This window comes from Lepidochelys kempii, chromosome 17, assembly GCF_965140265.1.
Source record: "Lepidochelys kempii isolate rLepKem1 chromosome 17, rLepKem1.hap2, whole genome shotgun sequence".
In the NCBI taxonomy this organism is placed as follows: Eukaryota; Metazoa; Chordata; order Testudines; family Cheloniidae; genus Lepidochelys; species Lepidochelys kempii.
Genome location: NC_133272.1, coordinates 16,526,661 through 16,541,796, shown reverse-complemented (window position 1 = coordinate 16,541,796; position 15,136 = coordinate 16,526,661). Strand labels below are relative to the sequence as shown.

The 15,136-nt window shown below is 48.7% G+C and overlaps 1 protein-coding gene across 2 annotated transcripts in view; it reads left to right on the top strand.

Annotated features, from left to right (window-relative positions):
* The window catches only part of CLIP2 (CAP-Gly domain containing linker protein 2), a 122,302-nt gene extending 111,710 nt beyond the window's left edge, over positions 1-10,592 (top strand). For both annotated transcript variants that reach the window (XM_073315254.1, XM_073315253.1), the window contains 2 exons: positions 3,954-4,016; positions 5,356-10,592. In XM_073315254.1, the coding sequence (XP_073171355.1) occupies positions 3,954-4,016; positions 5,356-5,367 (75 nt within the window). In that variant the 3' untranslated portion in view covers positions 5,368-10,592. The remainder of the gene's footprint in view (positions 1-3,953; positions 4,017-5,355) is intronic.
* The last annotated feature ends 4,544 nt before the right edge of the window (positions 10,593-15,136 follow it).

The window sequence follows — 15,136 nt, the reverse complement described above, 5'->3', positions numbered from 1 at the left end:
GATATGTTCCCCCTTGGGAGGAATGCTAAACCCCGATGGTGCTAAGACATCTTCCCTTTCACTTTTCCTTCTCCAGAAATGGTCCAAAAATGGTATTTATTTTTGTTTTTCCTGAAAGGAGGAAATATCTCTGCAATTCTTGCACAGAGAAATCCCTCTCTCTTTCTTTTTCATAGAATAATTTTTACATGATTTTTTTACTTTACTCCATATCATTTATTTATATTACAATAGCACTTGGAGGCCCCCTCAGTGTGCTGGGTACTGTACACATACACACACGGAAAGAGTCAATCCCTGACCCCTGGAACTAACCATCTAAATAGACAGGACAAAGGGTGGCAGAAAGGAAATATCATCCCCAACTTATAGATGATAACTGAGGCACAAAGAGACTAAGGGCCAGATTTTTAAAGGTATTTAGGCATTGCTGTGCTCAGCATTGCAATGTCTAGCTGATTTAGGAGCCTAAATTTCATTTTCAAAAGGGATGAAGGCACTTAGGGGCCTTCCCATTGACATAGATGGTAGTTAGATTCCTTAGTGCCTAAATCCCTTTTGAAAATGAGATTTAAGCTCCTAAATCAGATGTTGCAACACTGCGTGCAGCAACACCTAAATACATTTAAAACCCTGGGCCTAAATGGCTCATTCAGAGTCACACAAAGAGCGTGCGGTGGGGTCAGGACTGAACCCCCATCTCCTGAGTTTCAGTGTGGGAAGTTCAGGGGAACTTGCTTAAACAAGGGTTTAAGGATAAGGCCAAGGACTGTGACCCTGTGAATGGAGACCAATGGGCACAATGGGATGAAACAATCATGGACTCTGGTTGTGCTTGGCTAGATACTGATTTTCAATGACAGGTTTCAGAGTAGCAGCCATGCTAGTTTGTATTCCCAAAAAGAAAAGGAGGACTTGTGGCACCTTAGAGACTAACCAATTTATTTGAGCATAAGCTTTTGTGAGCTACAGCTCACTTCATCGGATGTAAGCCCATTCCACGCTGCTCTCTCCCTGACCTACAGAAACAATCATCCCTAAAACACTGTAGCCATTTTGGGGGGATCCAGCTCACCGCTGTTTCCCCTTGTCTCTCAGCTGCACTGCCTTCACTTTGCAACACTCTAAAAAAGGAAATTGCTCATTACCACAAGATGCTGCTGCTTTCCCTTTGCGGGCTTATCAGCTGACATGCTCTGGACTCTCTTGACCGTGCATGTCTGGCCTCACAATTAGACAAGGAGTTGCAGGAGCTGCGATGTAATATCACTGTCTCCATCTCATTGTCAAGTAATTGGCACTTTACTGTTGCTGTGGCCATGACTACAGCTAGGTATTAGCCTGTAATAAAAAATCTCCACATACTGCATGTCTTTGGAGACCCTGATCTCATAGCTTTTCAGGAAATGACAAGGATTTGGCACTCAAGCTTCTTCTCAAAGAATTGGTAATAATTGCTCTGGGAGATTTTATTTAGTTTCTAGCAAATTACATTCCAGCTTATTCATTCCCAGCGACCTTGTACTCGGCGAAGTTCACGTCTAATTTGTAATGTTGGATGCGGCTGCCACTCAAGGCACAGGCTGTGTGTCTTCTGCAGGGACTGGGGAATTTACTGTATTGCAGAAAAATGGAGTGCCCTGTAAATGCCGGTATAGAGTAACCTGGGACGTGACTCCGGAGTAATTGATTGCCATGCAAGAAGCAATACCAAGTGCAGTTAGGAATGATCACGGGGCAAATAGTTCCCTTCTAAAGGCTCAATCTGAATTTCTAGGATCTAAGCTTCCAAAACTCAGCCTGGCCTTTCTCTTCTCTCTAGCTGTGTCTGCCCGTAATCACTAGCTTCGTAGCCCTGATCCACTACTGGTTGTAGCAAGAGGGGAAGCTGTAGTGTAATGATAGTACCCGGAAAGATAATGGAGCAAATAATAAAGCAATCAATTTGCAAACATCTAGAAGGTAATAAGGTGATAAGTAACAGTCAGCATGGATTTGTCAAGAACAAATCATGTCAAACCAACCTGAGAGCTTTCATTGACAGGGTAACAAGCCTTGTGGATGGGGGGAAGTGGTAGATGTGGTATATCTTGACATTAGTAAAGCTTTTGATACTGTCTCATATGACCTTCTCATAAACAAACTAGGAAAATGCAACCTAGAGGGAGCTACTATAAGATGGGTGCAAAACTGGTTGGAAAATGGTCCCCAGAGAGTAGTTATCAGTGGTTCACATTCATGCTGGAAGGGCAAAATGAGTGGGGTCCCGCAGGGATCAGTCCTGGGTCTGGTTCTGTTCAAAATCTTCATCAATGATTTAGATAATGGCATGGAGAGTACACTTATAAAGTTTGCGGATGATACCAAGCTGGGAGGGGTTGCAATTGCCTTGGAGGATAGGATAATAATTCAAAATGATCTGGATAAACTGGAGAAATGGTCTGAAGTAAACAGGATGAAATTTCATAAGGACAAATGCAAAGGACTCCACTTAGGAAGGAACAATCAGTTGCACACATACAAAATGGGAAATGACTGCCCAGGAAGGAGTACTGCGGAAAGGGATCGGAGGATCATAGTGGACCACAAGCTAAATATGAGTCAACAGCATTACACTGTTGCAAAAAAAGCGAACATCATTCTGGGGTGTATTAGCAGGAGTGTTGTAAGCAAGACACGAGAAGTAATTATTCTGTTCTACTCGGTGCTGATTAGGCCTCAACTGGAGTATTGTGTCCAGTTCTGGGCACCACGTTTCGGGAAGGATGTGGACAAATTGGAGAAAGTCCAGAGAAGAGCAACAAAAGTGATTAAAGGTCTAGAAAACATGACCTATGAGGGAAGACTGAAAAAATTGGGTCTGTTTAGTCTGGAAAAGAGAAGAGTGAGAGGGGACATGATAACAGTTTTCAATCACATAAAAGATTGTTACAGGGAGGAGGGAGAAAAATTGTTGTTCTTAACCTCTGGGGATAGGACAAGAAGCAATGGGCTTAAACTGCAGCAAGGGCAGTTTACTTTGGACATTAGGAAAAACTTCCTAACTGTCAGGGTGGTTAAGCTCTGGAATAAATTGTCTAGGGCGGTCGTGGACTCTCTGTTGGTAGAGGTTTTTAAGAGCAGGCTAGACAAACACCTGTCAGGGATGGTCTAGATAATACTTAGTCCTGCCATGAGTGCCGGGGACTGGACTAGATGACCTCTCGAGGTCCCTTCCAGTCCTATGATTCTGCGATCTAGTTAAAGCTCCAGAGCCCTGTCTCCACTGTAACATCCACCCGTGCTTCCGTCAGCAATGCTTTTGGTGGTGGATTCACAGCTGTCAATCTTGTCAGTGTAGAAAGGGCTCTGAATGAAAGCTGGCATGCCACAGCCATACGCTTCCAGCTGCTCCTGGCCCTCCTCTCCTGCTGGTTATATTGTAGTTGCAAAGGACGAGGGCCCTGTTCTCGCTGCTAGAGAGCCACGATCAGCGTTTGACTTGGCTGTCGTTTTTAAAGGTAGAAACCAAAGCCTATTCCGCCTGGCTGACTCATCTCTAGAGATGACAGGTGCTAAGTGGTGAACCCACACTCTTTCTGTAGTGCCTGGTATCCTGAAGAACTCAAAACACTTTGCAGATTAACAGATCCAACAGCATGAGGCAATGCTACCCAGGAGCTGAGTGCAAAGAATGGGACCTTGCCCAGTTGAAACTACAGGGGGAAATTCCATCTCTAGGAAGAATGCAATTACCCTTCCCCCCTGGGGGATTTGGCCAGGATCCAGAGGTTAAGAATCCCTTGCCAAGAGCACCATGGGATCTTTAAATTCTAATTTCCCAGCATGCAGCAGTTAATATCAGATCTGTATGAAGGGGAGTTAATTGTCACCTCAGATGTCAAAGCTTCTGGGGAGTTCGATGCTTTTTATCAGTGCCCATCTTCAACCATATCTCATCTGTTCTGTTACAGACTATTGGAAACTCGGGATCTGCTAATGGGATCCATCAACAGGATAAATCCCACAAGCAGGAGGTAGGTTATACAATACTGAGCTATTTGAATTAAAAAATGCCCAGGCAGGACCTCTTTCATGGGGTCTCTGCCGTGCCAGTGGCACGTCTCACACTGAGCTCATCCCCTGGAGCGTGGCTTTGACCATAATGTTCCACAGCAAGAACAGTTGGCTTTGCATAGCCCTCATTCCCAAGTGCACTAGAACCAATTCCCTGGAGCAGCTGCACCCGAGCTGGGACTGGCCTGAAACTGAAAGTACAGATTTCAGCTGTTGCTGGAAGCTTTGAAAACCTCTGGGTCCTAGAGCTTCCAATTTAAAAAAAAGAAAAGAAAAACCATGCAAAGAAATTGGTAATGTGCACACTGTGGTGCCTTGGACTATTGACCTGGTGCAGCTAAGAAGTTCCATATGCATCTTCTATATTGGACAGTTCTCCCAGATCAGCACTCATATGTCTCTCTTCACATGTCAGCACAAGTTAGAACCTTCCTCAGTTCATCAGATCTCTGTGTATTTCACAGTATGGACCATTATTGGGGGAGGCTTACTTTTATGCTCTCTCAGGTTCTCAGACCCGAGGGAGAAGGTCCAAGGTCTCAGAATTTTGTCTCTTCACTGGTAACATGGGTCAGATTGATTAAGTACCTGGTACCTTGCCGTGGCATGGCCATTTCACCATGGTTGAAGATTGTCCTTGTATGCAGAAAAATGACCATCATCCCCTCTTCGGACTCCTTCTTCTGAAGCATTAGGGATGGCCATGACTGGAGATGGGACATTGGACAGGAAGGGCCAGTTCTCTGAGATGGCAGCAGGCGTTTTCTCTCTCAGATGCTTCACTGGCTGGTTCTTGCTCACATGCTCAGGGTCTAGGATTCGCCACGTGGGGGGGGTCAGGAAGGAATTTTCCCCTAGGTCAGATTGGCAGCCACCTTGCTAGGGAGGATGGTTTTGCCATCCTCTGCAGTGTGTGGGTGCAGGTCACTTGCCAGGGTTATCTGGGTTTTTCTTGCTTATGCATTTCCCTGTCTTTGCAGTGACCTTGTGCATTGGTGCACCTTGGTCCCCACTGTTCTCTGCCTGTGACACATAATGGTCAAGTCTCCTGTGGGCTGTAATACTTTGGTCTAATTTCAATTGTTGGGTTTAGTGTGCAGGTGCTGGATGGTGTTGGTGGCCTGTGATGGTGGACAGGAGATTAGACTAGATGAGCTGGCGATCCTATAACTGTATGGCTCTATGAAGTTTGCTGGCTTCTTTGGATAAATAGCCAAAGAGTCTGGTAATCTAGATTACCTTGATCACATATTCATTGCCAAGGCCTCTGTTTTCTTAACACAATCTCATTTCTTCCAGGAGAAGCACTGATCGAGAAGAAGAGGTGGAGAGGACCATTTCATGCCAGTATCTTCTGCACACCGACAGGAAAAGGATGCACCTCCTAAAGACTAGCAACAGTATTTTCACTTTAAAAACAGGACTGTTTATAATGTACTAACTGACCTAAGTAGGACAATCCCCTGGTTTGTATTTTCAAAGACGAGCATCATTCCAGAAGGAGCGGTATGGCAACCTACCTGTGTAAAGATCCTTTTGTTTTGCTTTCTTATCCATATCGGTTTTGAAGGTGGAATTTGTATTGGCCAAGTGGACCCTCCATTCATCCCACCTGAACAATGTGGTCTGGCTGAGAGCTGATGGTGGCTGAAACTTCATCAGTGTTTCCTAGAACCCTAGAGGAAACACAAAGCAGTTTGCTTGGGGCATTAGAAAATTCCTAAGTGTGCTCCCAAAGTCTGCACTCTCCCCCCCAGGTAATCCCTGTCCCTCTCCCCCACCCACCTGCGTAGTATGAAGAACTACAGAAAAGGGTTGGCTGAGCTGGCTGTGCTCAAGCCAGTCAGCGTGGATTGTAGAAGACAAGCTGTTGGGACAGTCTTCCCCCTTCCCAGCATAGAAGACCTCCCAGCCGTAGGCCACGGAGACTCCACTTAGTACTGTATGATAGCACAGGGGACACCTCATCTGATTTCAGGTGATATAATTTATTTCAGCTATTTCTGAGTCAGTGTTTACTCTGAGTTGAAGAAGGGGAGGGAGCCGCTGGCAGGGGTGAGTACAGGTCTCCTTAGCCTCTCTCCTCCGAGAGATCTCTTAGCAGGACCGGCTGTGCCGGGGCCCAGAGCCAGGACCCATGGGTGTGTTGTGGCATGTAGAGACGTACACAGCATCTGGCTAGAGCCTTTGTATGCCTGTTTGTGAGGGTCTGAGTAGAAAACACACACATAGGATGTAGTCACATCAGACAGATGCCTCTAGGCTCTGATCCCTCTCCACTGCTATCCACAGAATTGTAATCACTAGCTGGAAGAGATGGGCTAGCCTAGCATTAGGCTGCCTTGGCGTTGCCCCTACCATTCTCAGTTGTCTTTGGCTCTTCAGTACGATATCCGACGGGAGAGGGCTAACATGTTGCTGTGAGCATTCTTGCAAGAGTGCCTTATAACAGGGACTGAGGATGATATTGAAACAAAGGCCCCGTCTAGAGCAGAAGGCTCCAGCTGTAACCAGAGCAGATTTCTGTTCTTTCCTCTGTTTGCTGGGCACCTCAGACTCCCCCTACTTCTTGTAAGTGGGAGTTCGGGGTGCAGGTTTGGGCCCCAAAACAACACTGAGGGTCACATTTTTAAAGCAGGAGCTCCAAACCACGTGCACAGAAATCTAGGCACAACTGAGCACCCAGATTTGCACAAAAAACTGTTGCCATTATGGGTGCAGAGAGCCAGTTGTGCACCTCTGTATCCATCTGCAATAACTGTCCATGCAGGAGGAGGAACCCCATTGCCTGTGTGTATTTGCACATGGAGTTGGTCCCTATTCCAAGGGCTGTATTCTAGCCTCAGTCTTTGCACTAAACTCCCATTGGGCTGAATGGGATGATACTTGGGTGGAGCGAGGGTAGAATATGGTACTAAGTGTCTGAGACAAACCCCTTGCTCTGAAAAGAAATATTCACCTTTCGATACCCTGGGACCATAGGGAGCAGCAGCAGATTCTTAGGCTCCATTCAAACCCCTGATGGGGATGGGGCAGCTTCCCAAGGGGGGCATCAGTACCTGGAATGTGGGGCAGGGCTTGGATTGACATATTGCAGCACCAGTGAAATGACTAATGTTTAATGGGCAATCTTCTGGTTCTGGGGTAGAAGAGGCTTGTCATGGAAACAAACGGCTGTTCTTGATGCTGTTTGATCCTTCCTCCCACCCTCCTCCAAGGGAATTAGTTGCAGAATCCCTTTTCAGAGGTACACGAATCAAATTGTTTCCTATTTCTCTGGAAATGCAGCATTCTGGCCATATTTACCATAATGCAGCCAAATGATGTAAGGTTGTGAACAGCTCAGTCTCTTCTCTGGGCATCCCTATGCCGCTCTGAAATGCCTAGATCAAGTCCACTGCTCTGCTCCTCTCTCCAGCTCTCTGCCGCACATCCTGGGCTAGTTCATGAGCTGGAGCTCCCGTGGACGTGGACAAGAGCTCCCAGCATGGCAGGACACGGCCGAGGTGTTGACTTCCTGTGAATCGGTGCCATTGCACATGAGCTGGGAATCTGGCCCTTGGTTTTCCTGTATGGTTTTTCTTCAGCCACTTTTGGCTACTCTGAAATTCTCCAGCCACCCAGAGTCTGGGGCAGCTCGAGGCAAACTGGGGAAGAGCTTTGCCCCACCCGTCCAAGTCTCCTGCACGAGGGAAGCCACTAGACCTCTTGCCGGGCGGTGAAATAGAGTTAGGCTCTTTTCACCTGGTGGGGATGGTGGACACTGGATCTGTTTCAATGGCTGAGATAAGGAGGTGGGTTCAGGAAAGTGAGGCATGTTAGGAGAAGAAGCCTAAATTTGGTTAATGAGTTCAGAGGGTTAACAGGAGTTCAGGTGGGACAGGTCCTGCTGTGTGGAACCAGCACCATCTACCTGCATAGAAGAACAAAGCACTAATCATTGCCTCAGGCTTGGATTTTCAAAGCGCCTAAGGGACTTAGGAACCAAAAGCCCATTGATAGACAGCCCAAGTGTGTAAAATGTCATAACCAAGCAAAACTAATATACAGCAGGAGGTGCCATTTTGATCATTTTGGGGTAGTATTTTCAAAAGCACCAAGCACTGGCCGCCTGACTCGGCTGCCTCTGAAATTAATGGTCAAACGCCCACTGACTTCAATGGGAGCAGTCAGGGCAGTGCCATGGGCTTTCGAAAATGCCTTCCAAGGCTTAGGGAAGGCAGCAGCCATGTGAATGCCCAGGAGTTCCTGGGACTTATCAAGTGGAAAAGCCGGGGGGGGGGGTTGATTTTTTAATTAATCTGTATTTATTTTCCATCTAGTTTGCAAGTGACATGCCTCCGTTATTTAAAGAGGATTAAATAGCAACTTTCTGCATCGCTTTGCAACCCTCCTGCTTCCCCGGGTTCAAACAGGAGCTGCCCACTGGGAGGTGTGCACTGGGCCAGTCTTCTGCTGGTCTGAATGGGGCAAAGCTCTGAAGTGACTGGCACTGCCCTGATTGAAACCAGAGGAAAATTTGACCTATCAAGATATATCAGGCCAGTGCACCTAAGTCCATTCAGTTACGGGGAGAAGGGAGAAGAGAGCCTGCTTTGTAAGCTGGCTTTGACTATCTTCGCAGGATCTAATGCTCTCTAGGATATAACTGAGGGCATAGTCTTTAAGGGGAGAGTAGCCTTCCAGGGAAAGGCCTTACCACAGCAATGGGCTGCACTGAATCACACGCTGTCCCGCAGGCTCTGAGTTTCCCCTTTTGGAAAGAGATCTCTGCATAGAGAGAAACAGCGTGGGGCGAACCTATTCTCCTTGGACACGCCACAGCAGCCCCAGGCTCTGCCCCTGTGCACCCAGCCATATAGGATTAGCGCCCCATTTCCCGCTCGCCTTGCAGGCGGGAGAGTTACAACAGAAACAGATGCCCCTGCTCAGGAGAGCCCAGCCAGGAGCTGAATGCCTCTGGAATGCAGATTGCACAGGGTGCATTTCCTCCCTGTGCAGCAGGGCCAGCATGAGGCCTGTGAAGTCCCGCAGAAGTGAAACAGGCACCGGAGACAGCGGCGAGGAATTTCCCTAGTGCCCACAGCTCATGCTGGCCCTCTGCTCAGGTGCTAGCTGCACCGGTAGATTTTAGGAGACCAAATTAGAAAGAAACCCAGAAAGTGACAAGTCAGAGGGTCCCCTTCCACCACATTTATTTATAAGCTTCTCGCTACTTTGGCCCAGATACAGTGGTACATAAAGTACTCTGCAACATTCTGTGTAACTGGCATCATCAGTATTTTCAGGGGGGAGGGGGTCCTCAAAGGGAAGTTATGCAGCCAACTCCCATTGGCAGTCAGTAGGAGTTGAGAGCCTAGCTCCCATTTGAAAATCTCTCCCATCAGCATTAATCCTAGTGATCTTGTTCAGAGCTTCAAATCTGAAGTAAGATAGGGGGCTGCTTTCTCCTCCGTGACCCCCACAGTTGTCTCCATTGCATGTTCCATGCTGGTATCACACCCAGGGCTGTGTGCAGAATATGCCTTCATGATCAACAACTGCAGTGTGGGTGAGAGGGGAGAATTTTCCCTCTACAGTCAAGGGGTCTTGCGTGAGAGCTAGTTGCTTGGAAAAGCAGTGCTGAGGTGTCTGGTCCACCCATGCACCCTTCCCATTCAAATAGCAATTAAGGGCCTGCACAGTGGTTGAATCTGTAGGAATTATGAGTCCACGCTGTTGAAAATTGGGACTTTCTATCCATTGTATTAGTTCAGTGGCTGGAAGAGTTTTTTGTTTTGTTTTCCCACTGAAGGCTGAGAAATTATCTGAAGAATAAAGTCTCCCTGCCAAATGGAGAGGCTCTTGAAGATCCAGATTAGCAACCTTTCCCCTCATCCTAGCTAAAGAGAAATCTTACAAGCATTTGGATGGCAGTACTGGCTTTAACCTTTTCAGAGTTCAGAAAAGTGAAGCGAACACACAGTCCCATGCTAATACCCATGGGTCCTAAATTAATAGCTAAGACATACCAGCTACTGCCCCATCCCCTCCTCTGATCAGTTCCTTTGACTTTCAGTGGGTATGCATGATGGTTTCATGAAAACAAACAAAAAGATGCAACTGAAACCTTCACAAGATTCCAGTACCCTATTGTTACAGCAGCTTTTAGCGGTTCACCACTATCTTGTAGGGAATTATTAATCCACTAAAATCTATAGGCCTCCATGTAAGTTACCAGAATAAAGGCGATAGTAGATGTATAAATGGATGATAACATTTTACCCAGACAGTATGTATTACAATTTTGTAGCTTAGTCATTTTTTGGCTATTGAATTTTGTGAGTAAGATAAAAAAAAAAAACGGTTTGACTGCAAATGTTTATTTTGTTATTTGAGTCTTTTCCCTCCCCTTCCTATGTACAAATGCTGTACAAATCTGAGTCCACTGAGTGTAACTACAACAGATGTGTATTAATGTACCACAGACCCCAGTAGTGGCTTGCTAAAGTGTGGTGAGCTCATACTAAAATAATAAAACTTGTGGCTAAAGTCGGGCACGCCCGCCTCTTCCGTCCGAGAGAGCGCAGGCCCGGTGGTGCACGCTGGCTGGCAAATTGCCGGTCGGAATGTTAAAAGGTTCCTTCCCGACTGAGCAGACAAACGTCAGGGAAGGGATCATGCACATGGAAGGGGGGGCTTTGTGATCACAGGGCACCTCGCACCGAATTCAGGCCTGGCGAGAGTGATCTGGGTATCCTTCTTTGGGGCTGGATATTGCTAGACTTTATTGGATGGGCTGCGTGTCCCTGCTTCTGCTCCCATTGACCTCAATAGCAAAGCTCCCCCTGGCTTCAGTGGGAGCAGAAGTGAGTCCTGTGTCAGACTCACAACCGTAATTCAAGAAGGCCAGACTTCAGCTTGTGCATTGCCGGCGCTGGATTGCCCTGGCACATGCAGTCAAGAATAGGTGTGACTGGTGATCTCAGTCCAGTTTCCGGTGTTGCAGACCCCCAACTGGCCCCAGCCACTAGCTGGCAGTCTGAGCCGAGAAGCAGAAGGCTGAATTCTCCTCTGCCCCTTAGAGGTCGAGGTTCGAACACAGTGGGGTGCGGGGGATGCTTGTGCAGCTGCTGCCCTGCTCTGTCCATAGAGGCCTTTGGTTACTAGAGCTGTCAATTCAGCACCTTGCCCAAGCACTCAATTCACTTTCAATTCTTCAGGGGTCTTAAAATATGCATGAGGAGGGCGGGGAATGAATTGCAACCGTCACCTGTCAGCAATCTGACATCGCTTCTTATGAAAATCAGCTTTACTGGGTGTCAAGGAGCCGATTTACACCGGTTCTTTGTGGATGCTAATGTTCACGTTACTATGTGTTTAATCAAATGCAGATATGGGAGCTAAGTAGGAATAAATGTATTGGAATTGCTCGGTTGCAGGAGCTGGAATTTAGTCAGGGATGCAAATGTAAAGTTACACGGAAAGGACTATGGGAAGGCCCCGCAGATGGAAAAACTAGGACGAAAGTGCTCAGCTCTCTGTTGGAAATGGCCGAAAAGACTGGGTGGATCTGGAGGAGCAGAGAGACCAGATTTTCCGGGGGACAAAGTGTCAAGAGGATTGTTGCTGTTTTCCAGGCAATGGTACCCGATTTGCTCACTTTATCTCTGTGCTTAGCCCAGCTCCTCCAGTGGGTGTTAGGTGCCTACATACCTTTGAGGGTCTGGGCCGGAGTGACTTTGCTGAGGGGGTAGGGAGTAAAGTCCTAGGTAATAATCAGTTTAACGGGCTGCAAAGATTGTTATTTTAGGTCACTGAAGCTCTGAAATTCTTCTTCTTTATATTCCTGTAGCACCTAGCGGCCCCAAGCAAGACTGGGATCCCATTGTGCTACCTAGACGAGACAGACAAAGATGAGAGAGGAAACGGGTACACAGAGACGATGTGACTCGGTACCCTGAGTTCACATCAAAGGTCCTGCCCACTGGGCCACAAGCCCAGCTCACGTGGCCAGCTGTGAAAGGGGGACACACATGCTACAGGATAGGGGGAGGTGCCCTAGCCGCATTGCTCCCCCGGGTCCGCACTTCTGGACAGGGCCCAGGCATCACCCACAGCAGCAGACTCCCCAAAGAGGGTCTGTAGAAGCCCAGGAGCCATCTCCCCCGATGCAGGGCTGGGCAGGCACACTGCATCTTTGGAAAAGGCCAAATCAGCAGGCCGCAGAGCAATACGCCAGGGTGCCGACCTCAGCACGGGCAGCGATGTAAAGCCATGACTCACCCTGTGGGTTTGGTGCCAATGGGATTTTTGCAAACAGCCCTCCTGAGCCTCTACAATTGGTTGCAGCACTCCCGCCCATCACCCCCTTGTAGTTGTAGTCAGTGGGCCAAAGAACATGGATAACGCTTTCAAGATTTGGCACTAAAGGGAAGGAAGAGGGGCTTGCTCAGCTTGTGGATTGGTGAGATTGCTGCCAGCTTCTCAGGTGTGTGCATTGGCTCGGTGGTGTGATGCTGCTCACTAGGCAGGCATCTTACTGCAAAAAAACCCAGCTCGTTCTGTTGCGTGACCTCGGAAGGATGATTGGGCTGAGAGACCTGAGTGCCAGTGGGACTTCCTCACCCCATCGGCTTCAATTAACTGGTCTGATGGAACCCCGGGCCGGGCTGGAACAGCTCCCAAAGGATCAGGCTGGCGTTCGCAGAAGGGCTCAGGATGCTGAGCATGGTGGAGCATCGCAATGGAGCTGCCAAAGACCGAGCTCTTCTAACATCTGGCCCAGTCTGGGCAAAGTCACCCACTGGACCTAGAAGCTGGGACTGGCTGACAGGGGAGGGATCACTCAAAATCGCCCTGTTCTGTTCATTCCCTCTGAAGCATCTGACCCTGGCCACTGTTGAGAGACTGGCTCCTGGGCTACCTGGACCATTGGTCTGACCCAGCATGGCCGATCTATACTGTGTCTGAGCATTCAGTGTAACTGGCTGCTCGGGGGCCCAGACTGAAGAAGGTTTTCACTCATGTGTTGGTGTCAATGATGGGTTCCATTTATCTCTCCTCCAGGCTTGAGTGAAGGCTCTCCCGCTGGCCTGAGCACTGCCCTGGCTCTGCCGCCCCATGGGATGTCCTGGAGGGGGTCAGGGAAATGGAGATTAGAGACTGGCGGCCATGGGGCAGCCTCGCTGTGCGGCGGGTGTTGGTGCACTGGGTCAGGAGGTGCCCATCTGCTGTGGGCCGGGCCGCTCACCCACAACAGCACCGAGTGAAGTCAGCCAGGCCTCCCCTGCCACCCACAGCAGGAGCAAAGCATCAGCCATGGCGTGGGGCGGGAGAGTGAGCTCTGCCTTCCGGAGGCTGTTGTTGCCAGGGCCAAAGTAAACCTGACCAAGGGGGATTTCAAATCCAGTTCTCTTGCATGAGCGGACACAGCAATCAACTGACGGCGTTTCCAGCACCCCCGTTCCCGGAGCACGTGAGCACCTCCCGAGCTCCCCATAGCGAGGAATCCTATCCTGCTGGGAAACTGAGGCATAAATGGAAGGAGGGAGCAAAGAATTGCACCTGGATTTTCCAAGTCCGTACTGGATCAGCCTTCCGCCCTCAAACAGTACTTGGGTGCTGCCGGCCAGCTTCCCCCTGTAGGACTGAGAGGGTGACCGCTCTTGTTCCTGTTCCAATACTGGGCTGAAGGCCTCTGCCGTGAGCCCCATGGGCACTGCCTGGGCTCGGGGCTGTGTCACGACGGCGCTCGCGGGAATGCCAAGGGAGGGGAAACGCCCGTGAGCCGTGACAGTCTCTTACGCTCGCGGTGAAGAACGAGCCGTCAGCAAAGAATGCCCAGGAGAAAATCTGCTACATTCAAACATCATCAGCCCCCTCCCCATCTAACCAAAGGCTCGTCAGAGAACCCGGCATCCAGTTGTGACCGAACCTCCTCTGTGCAGCCTAATGCGCCGTTTAGAAACTTGGGCTTGCCAATGCTCTGAATAGCCGCTGGGGGGCGCTGTGGCCCTTCATAAACTAGAGCCCTTGTTTTCAAAGGGATAACAGGGCAGCCCCATGTGTAAAATCCCAGCCCTGGGTGATGCTACATGCCGCTATAGCCTTAGAAGGAAGCTGATTAAGTTGTTACTAGCAGAACCTTTCCATACACTTTTAGTTTGAAAAGACTTGCTCTTCCGTTATCTTAATCTCGGAAGGATCCTGGAGCATGTAAACTTCTCTTTTTGTAAAACAGCTACAGCATGAGAAGAACAGGGGTAACTGCCACCTCGTTACCCTATCTCTCTGCCTCAGCCCTGCGTTGGAACAGCGGCTGGGGCCCAATGGGTGCTCGCCCTCCAGGCCCCATTCAGCCCACGGCTTCCCTGCTGGAGCTGCTGACATGGTGGGTAGGGTTCACTGGAGAATACTGATAGAGATTCTCCATTGTGTGGACAGCTGTCCCCTAGGTAGACTTGACATCACCAATTAATTCCCTCCCCTACCCCCCCCATCAAACAGCCATCAATGCTCCCCAGAGCAGAGTAGGGCCATTATGTAACCTCCCCAACATCTCTGGATAGGCAGGTGTGATCAGGTTTGGCAAACCTACAGCCAGATTTCAGGGGAAAGGACTTCAGGAGGGCAGAATAGCAAAGGGCAAGAATCACCAACACCCTGCTCAGGGGAAGGTGACTTAAAATCTCATCCTTTATTTAACTCTACTTTGCAATTCATCAAGTGCCTATTTACCGTTCAGGGCCTGTGCACTTGGCAGTCTTTACGGATAATGCTGTCGCACAAGCCGTTGTTTGCAGACATGCGTTTCAGTGCTGTTAATCGAACAGGGAAGATAAATAAAACATGAGGTTTAAAGATGCCTAAATCACAGTGGGGGAGTAGATAAGCTCTTCAAACAAAAATATTTCATTTTATTTTCATTATAGCATCAAGCCAAGGAGCTCGAGCCTTCTGCCTGTTAAGATAAGTATGGCATTACCCAGTTTAACGATGCAGGGCCCAAGTGCATATGAACAATGGTGCATTCCCATGGCTAGATAGGCTGCAGGATCAGATACTGCGGTGATGGGCAGCAATACAAAATCCTAAGGCA